The following is an 8,309-nucleotide window of genomic DNA, read 5'->3' on the forward strand; positions in this document are numbered from 1 at the left end:
CGTATCTTGCTTTCCTCTCCCAAGTTGATCACACAGCAGAATGCCCATTTCCACATCTCTTTTAAAGGCAATTTGGGTGTCAGTGCTAGAAAGCAATGCACTAGCTTCGATAGTCCCATGCTCTCCCCTTCCCTCTAACAGACTCTAAGGCCCAAGGCTACTGCTGCCTGGAGGGATGGAGAGGAGCTAGCTAGTGGAAATATTCCAGCTTGTCTTCTAGAAGTAAAAAAATAAACATTTCAAAGCAAAATCAAAAAGAGCAAGATTGATTGAAGGAAGTGCCTCTGGTCAACAGAATGCTTTGGGCAAAAAGCTAAATCGAAAGAGTGCAATGCAGCTCCTAATTCCAAACAGGGCAAACCTACTGAATCAATGCGATTTACATAACTGCTAATCTACAAAGTCCTTACTGATTCATGGGTCTGCTCTGCCACAGAATAACACTTGGATTTAGGCCAAAAACTCAACATGGAGTATAAATGGAGTATTAAAGGCACAAATGAGCAATATCAGATCCTGACAGAAATGTCTTGTTTGTACCTAATGAGGGGTTTTCTGGATGAGTGTGATCACCCAAGATCATCCAGTAGGTTCCATGGATAAATGAGGAAACATGAAAACAAGCAGTATTAGATCCTGGTAGAAATGTCTTGTTCCTACCTTTCATGGAGTTTTCTGAGTGAGTGTGTGACTCACTCAAGCTCACCCAATGGGTTTCCATAGCTGAATGGGAAACCCATTGGATGAGTCACAGTCCAAAGGTCAAACTACTACACCACAATGCTACCAATTCATGGCTCCATATACAGTATACATGAAATAGAATATGTTAATGTCAGCTTGACTTGAGATGTCTATTTTGACAACTACCTTGCTTAAACCTGAAGCTTTCAAAGATTTATTCCAGTTCCTTTCCAGACTTTAAGTAGATGCTTATGTCCGGTCTTAGGAACCCTGCCAAATGCTGACGCTAAAAACAATACATTTTCTTCTGAAGCCAACAAATGAAAGTTAGTTTACCCCAAGATTCCAGCTGTTGAAACGAGCTTCAAAGTCACTGTCATCCAACGAACTTTTTTTCAAACAGCAATGATCCTCCTGGAATATTGAATGTTTACAGAAAACAATGGTAACAAAAATGGACAAAAAGCAAAGGTTAAATTATTAATTTTAAAGGAAAAAACTGCCCTATGTTGGAAATTCGTTTTCTGCAAAACTACTAACTTTTTTAGTTTCATTTAGTTCAAACAGATCTATGTCTTGAAAATACACACCTCTTAATACAATATGGGATTTTTAGAGCTCCAGCATAATCCTATGCCTGTGTACATGAACAAATGATCCTCAACAAGAACTTCTCCTCAGATTGTTCATAGTTTTAATCATTTGCTTCTACTGCATTAAAGTTACCAAAAATAGTTTTCCTGACAGGGTCTCTTCTGCCCAACTCCTCATTTGTCAAGCTATGATATTCTGAAGAAAATTCAGAAGAACATCTCCAAGACAGACTTCTTGAAAGCTCAATTACTGACATGCAGAACAAAAAAATGCTTTCTCTTGCAAAATTAGTGTCAAAAGCAAATCATTAGTTAGATACTGTCTCAGACCAACTGGTCACTCTGCCTAAATTGGCAATTCTATCAAGTACAGGCATTCCTCAGTTAACAAAGCCTCTGCAAGTGAAGTGTCTTTTTACAAAGACTCTTTACATCTCTCCAATTCCCCTTCCTGCTCATCCTCTGTCTAACTGGAAGTTTTTCTACCAACATCATCACTCAGAACACAGTGAAGGAAGACTGGCGCAGCACAGACTTTGGTATCAGCTTGTAGCAGTGTGCCTGGAGTAAACAATGCAAAAAAGAAAGCTTAAGATAGAAAAGAATACTATTCTTACTATAGCCATGTATGCCTACCAACAACAAGAAAGGTAAACATCAACTATCTCCAGAATCCCTTGCTGAGTATGTATGAACAGCAAAATGGAGAGCAAATGGAGAGCAGATAAGCCTGCCTTACCAGCTACATCCACCATATTAAAAAAGAATCAATATATAAGTTTAGCAACCAAATGTATGGAAACTGTAAGAAAAGAAGAGGCAGGTGAAAGAAAAAGTCACCAGGATACATTTTGGAAGAAGTTTTCAAGTGATCTCTAGATGGTTCAAAATGGCTGCACCTACACTGCAGAAATAATCCAGGTTGACTCCATTTTAACAATCATAGATCAGTGTTATGGAATTCTTGGAATCGTAGTTTGTTGTGGAACCAGAGCTCTCTGACAGAGAAAGCTAAATGTCCCATAATACTACAATTTCCAGAATCCCACAGCATTGAGCCAAGGCAGCTAAAGTGGTGTCAAGCTTGATTATTTCTGGAGTTAGGATGCAGCCAATGTCTATGTTTACTTATCAAAGCTTGACTGACCTGGATAACACAGAAACATAGACTTAGAGGGGATAACAAAGGCCGTCTAGTTCAGCCTCCACCATGTAAGAACACACATTACAGCATTCCTGAAAGATGCCCATCAAATCTCTACATAAAGACCTCCAAAGAAGGATAGCATACCACCTTCAAAAACAGTCTATTCCACTGTCAAACAGTTCTTCCAGTAAAGAAGTTCTTCCTAATGTTTAAACGTAAGTGCTAAACATAAGAGTGCCTTGAGCGCTGGCCTAAGATTCTGGAGAGCGGGGTTCAAATCCACACTCAGCAGGAAATCCCACTTGCTGACCTTGGGCAAGTCTCACTCTCTCAGCCTCAGAGGAAGGCAAAGGGAAACCCTCTCTGAACCAAAATTTTTTGTGTTGCCAAAAAAAACCTCAAATAGGTTCACCTTAGGGTCATCATAACTCAAAAATAACTTGAAGGAACACAACAACCATGTAATCTCTCAGCAATTTCTTCTCCAAGTTAAACATACTCAGCTTCTTAACTTGTTCCTCACAGGATTTAGTTTCCAAACTTCTGCATCATCTTGATCATCCACCTCTGCAGTTCCACCTTGTCAATATCCTTTTTGAATGGTCGTGCCAACAGCAAAACACAATATTCTAAGTGAAATGTAACTGAAGCAGAACAGAATGGCACTACGTGTACTACTTCCCTCGATTTGGACATCATGCCCCTATTGATGCAGCCTAGAATTGCATAAACCTTTCTGACCACTGCAACACTATTTCATTTCACATATGTGCATTGTTTGTTATGGAAAAAAAGTTGGCAGAAGCATGTTAAATTTTATCTTTTTTTTGTAGTGTAGGACCCTATCCTTATTCTTCCCATTTTATTTTTGCCAGTGGTATAAAATTTTATAGTAAAAGTAGTAATGCCCAGAAACACATCTATTTTATTAACTGAAATATATCTGTACTCATAACCTTCTATGACAGTTTTACTGCAAATATTAGAAATATCTTACCAGCGTCTTTAATTGGGAGTGGTCATCTACTGACATATGTGAAGGACTCAAAGAATGTGTCTTTAGTGCAGGTTTTCCATTATATGAATGCTGCTCCCTGTTGTGAGTAATACAGAAAATTAGGCTATCTTAAAATACAACTTTACTAGCTACTGACACATCTCCCCCATATATAATTTTAAAACTAAAAAAAAAATCCCAAAAACAGTAGTGGTACAGTCTGCCCTTGGTATCCATGGACTTGTCAACTGCAGATCCCAGCACCCATGGACAGCAAATCCGCATGGGGGGGGGTGGCAGAAGAGGAAAAGGAGGGAGGAGGCAGAAGAGGAGGCAGAGGCAGCAGCGGGAAGAGGAGGAGGAGGAGGAAGAGGCGGTAAGGAAGAGGGAGGAGGAGGGGGAGGAAGCAGAGGTGGCAGCGACAGGAAGAGGAGGAGGAAGAGGTAAAGACAGTGGGAAGGAGGAGGAAGGAGGAGGAGGCAGCAGGGGTGGGAATAGGAGGAAGGAGGAGGTGAAGGCGGCAGCAATGGGAGGAGGAGAAAGAGGTGGCAGGAAGAGGAGGAAGCAAGGAGGAGGAAGAGGAGGTGAAGGCAATGCCACACTACCATTGAGGACAATGGGACTTCAGCATCCACAGATTTTGGTACCCATGGGGGAATCCAGAATGGATCCCCCACAGATACCAAGGGCCGACTATATATTCTCTTATTATTTTCTCTTCCACTTTTAGTTTTTCCTGGTGAAATACAGTAGCCCCTCCATTTTCGGGATCCATTCCAGATCTCACCATGAAAATGGAAAATCGCCAGTATTCAAGCCCCATTGGCTTGAATGGCAGTGTGCACACGCCTCATTTTGTCCCCCTCCTTTTGCCAAGCACAAACAGGCAAAGGACACATCCTGTTCAGAGAAGCCTTCCCAGGCATTGCATAATTGTCGCTTACTACAGTATTTGATGTTCTTTTGGTGCCTGTTTATCAAACCATTTCCTATATTGCTGTGTACTGTATATGTATTATCCTACTTGAGAGTATGTATTTTCCCTGGAAGAAGATTAACCATCCATTATGAAGCCAAGCCCTCTCTCCAGTCCATCTGCCTTGGTCCAGGCCTCGGAGGTAGAGAGGAACTGCTGGACCTCATCCGCTTTCCCTCCACCACTCTCTTCTCCTTCTGTGTCATGTCTTTTTAGATTGTAAGCCCGAGGGCAGGGATCCGTCTAACTAAAAAGATTGCATGTACAGCGCTGTGTAAATTTACAGCGCTTCATAAATAAAGGTTAATAATGATAATAATTTGAAGTCCGCAAAAATGGAGAGGCGACTGGGCATATTTTTATCAATAACTTGCTATTCCCAATGTGTAATCACATTTTTTTTACAATAGCTCCTATCATCATAATCAGAGATATCAGTACTACAAAACATATTTGGACAAACCTTTTAAAACTGCAGTGCTTAATATACTATCTGCATAGTAGCCTTCCTGATAAAATCAATTGTGATATTATAGAGGATGTGTACACAAGACTATAAGCAAACTTTCTATCTGACTAAATAATAGATGAAAACAAAAACAAAAACGCCTATTTAATATTTCATTAATGTTTCATTGTTACACATTTTGGGTTTTTTTCTAATTGTTAAACAAATTATTAAAACATGTTAGAAATATACATAGTATCTTGTTATATTTCATACTAATGCTATCGTTACAAAGACTGCTAGTTCTAAGAACCACTTTCTTTTTAGTCTATTTAATTAGACTTCTAATTAGGTTTTGATGAGGTTACTACACACTAGTGAGGATTTACCTGCATATTATGTCAAAGGTCTATCATTTTGACTATGAAACAAATGAATGAAATTCACAAAGGATGGACTGGAACAAACTACTATGTTGTAGGAAGCTTCAATAGTAGTGTTACCAGTGGCTGGCATATGCAGCTCAAGAATCACAGGATCTACTTCTAGCAAAGGATTTCCAAAACAAATGCAGCAAAGATCAGACATAACAGAATGTGAGAGCACACAACAGGGAGACTAAAAGAAATGGGTGTTAAGCAGAAAGTTTGAAGATTGATTTTTAAATATTCTATTTTCTTCTAATTGTTAAATAAATTTGTTTTTTTAAAAAAAAAACTTTATTAAACATATATATTTAAAACATGTATCAATCAACTATACCATCCATAATACAAAAAACATACATACATACTCCAAAGGAACTCTAATTCCTAGCAATTACAACCTGACAAATCAATATCGTGGTTTTTTAAATATAAATTTTAATATATTCTAAACAATAAATCTTCATTCATTTATTCTAAATAGCCCTGTCATACACTCACAATGAATCATTCATATCCACTTCCACTAAATATTTCTAATCTATCTCTTCTCCTCTGTATCCACTTTCTTTTTCCCTTTTCTTACTCTCCTTCCTTATCCTTCCCTCCTCTCCCCTATACTTTCCCCTTCTTTTCCTTTCCTCCTTCTCCCACATACTTTACTCTACTTTCTTTCTTTCAATTCCTCTCCTGAATGTTGGTACCTCCTCCTTCTGGCTATGTGGCAACTGGGAGATTCTTAAAGTCCAGGACACTTAACATCCATTTGCAACACAAAAAAGATACTTCCTTTGCAATGAAACCATCCTTGTGAATGCCATCAAAGGAAGTATCTTTTTTGAGTTACAAATGGATGTTAAATTTTCTGAACTTTGAGAATCTCCAAGCAACCACATGGCCAGAAAGAGGAGGTGCAAACCTTCAAGTAATACCCCTCCATACCATCTGAACTGAGAAAAAAAGCAGCAAAATGCAGGCCTGTAACTTCATTTTTCTCCCTCCTGTATGGTTTTTAACACCTTGCCTGATGAAGAAGCCAGCGGAGCTTTGAAAACTTGCAACATGCATATTGTGCATCATTCTTTGGTGGATTTTTGATAGGATTTGCTATATAGTTAACACAGCTACCACTGGATGTTTTATATACAGGCATTGTGCGCATGTACACACCTTCAAACTATCTGCTGATTTATGGCAACCCCATGAATTTTATAGTGCTTTTTCAGGCAAGGAATACTGAGGGTAGCACTGCAGCTCCTAGTATTCATTACAGTGGTACCTCGGGATACGAAATACCCAGGTTACGAAATTTCCGGGATACGAAAAAATCCCATTGGAAATAATTGTTCCGGGTTACGAATTTATTTCGGGTTACGAAAAAAATTTTTGGTGCTTTTCGGCGCTTTTTCGCACGAAACACAGCTTTTCCCCATTAGCGCCTATGGCAATTCGGCTTACGAAGGCTTTTCGGGTTACGAAAGCGGCCGCGGAACGAATTAATTTCGTAACCCGAGGGAGCAGTGTATAGGTATTCCACAGTTAACAAATTAGATGTGTTTCTGGACACTACTGCTAACAGAAACTTTGATACCAGAAGCAGAAATAGCATGGGACCACCAAACACCACCAAAAAAAGAAGTCGACGTTGTATTCAAAACTAACAATATGCTCATGTGAAATGAGGCAACTGGGTCAGGTAAGCCTTGCATAAGACGACAAAAATATTTTGGACCTTCTAGAGTCCACTTGAAGGCTCCTTGCAAAATGTATCCTGGGATTATTATTTTTTTCATTCATCTGCCTCTTTTGTTATTATTTCCATTTTAATGACCAGATTTACACATCTATGATCTATACTGAGGGAAATCTGATGAGGCAGGCTTATCTGTTTGTAGGGTTGCCATAATTGTCCACTATTACCAGGGACAAAATGTAGGACAAATTCGAGACCAAACTGTAGGACAACTGCAGGACAAAACTCAGTCCAAAATGTAGGACATTTAAGGTCCGCCATTTTTCTTAAATGTCCTACATTTTGGGCTGAGTTTTGTCCTGCAGTTGTCCTACAGTTTGGTCTCGAATTTGTTCCACATTTTGTCCCTGGTAATAGTGGACAATCTAAATTTTGCTGTTTTTCCAATTTCGATAAAAGATTCTGAGGCAGCTGACACAAAGAGGCAGCTGCTGTTTATCTTGCCTTCTGTAAGCAAGCAGAACCCTCCTTCCTAGCTCAAGCTTTATTGCATTGTTTACTGCAGACGCACTGCTGCAAGCTGGCATGAAAAAAAATCTATACTTTTCTAGCTCTCCTACACCATCCTTCCAATATTAATGCTGCTACAAACATCTAACAAGTCAGATAACAAAAAAGTAGGGCTGGGAGGGTATAAAAACACTTTGTAAAATGTAGCTTCTTTCTTTGTTTACTGACGTATACCTGAGAAATACCTGAATACTATCACCCTGTTCATTCAACCTGTATGCAGAAAATATTGTACACAGAGCAGGCTTAGATTCAGAGGCAGGAGTGAAGATGAGAGGTAGGAACATTAACAGCCTAAGATGGTGACACAATACTACTAGCAGAAAGCAGAGAAGGAGGAAAGTGCCAAGATTAGATTAACGTTGAACATTTTTAAAAATGACCTCAGAAGATCTACAAGAATTCATTCTAGACAACAAAAAACCTAAACAGTCATACAGTGATCAGAACAGAGACTGCAGTCAAGAAATCAGGAGACTAGGAATAGGAAAGGCAACTATGAAAGAACTGCACACCTCTGAACACTAAAATGAAGATCATCCAAGCCATTGTATTCCCCATCACCACATACAGATGTGACCTCAGAAGATCTACAAGAATTCATTCTAGACAACAAAAAACCTAAACAGTCATACAGTGATCAGAACAGAGACTGCAGTCAAGAAATCAGGAGACTAGGAATAGGAAAGGCAACTATGAAAGAACTGCACACCTCTGAACACTAAAATGAAGATCATCCAAGCCATTGTATTCCCCATCACCACATACAGATGTGA

At 39.2% G+C, this 8,309-nt stretch overlaps 1 protein-coding gene across 9 annotated transcripts in view; it reads right to left on the reverse strand.

Annotated features, from left to right (window-relative positions):
* Window positions 1-8,309, reverse strand: part of CEP112 (centrosomal protein 112) — a 386,512-nt gene that overhangs the window by 360,449 nt on the left and 17,754 nt on the right. For 8 of the 9 annotated variants that reach the window (XM_042453249.1, XM_042453248.1, XM_042453245.1 and 5 more), the window contains exons 5-6: window positions 3,422-3,518; window positions 1,021-1,098 (exon numbers count right to left, since the gene is read on the reverse strand). In XM_042453249.1, the coding sequence (XP_042309183.1) occupies window positions 1,021-1,098; window positions 3,422-3,518 (175 nt within the window). The remainder of the gene's footprint in view (window positions 1-1,020; window positions 1,099-3,421; window positions 3,519-8,309) is intronic. The other variant, XM_042453247.1, reaches the window with a different exon arrangement.

Source organism: Sceloporus undulatus, chromosome 2 (assembly GCF_019175285.1).
Source record: "Sceloporus undulatus isolate JIND9_A2432 ecotype Alabama chromosome 2, SceUnd_v1.1, whole genome shotgun sequence".
NCBI classification, from domain to species: Eukaryota; Metazoa; Chordata; class Lepidosauria; order Squamata; family Phrynosomatidae; genus Sceloporus; species Sceloporus undulatus.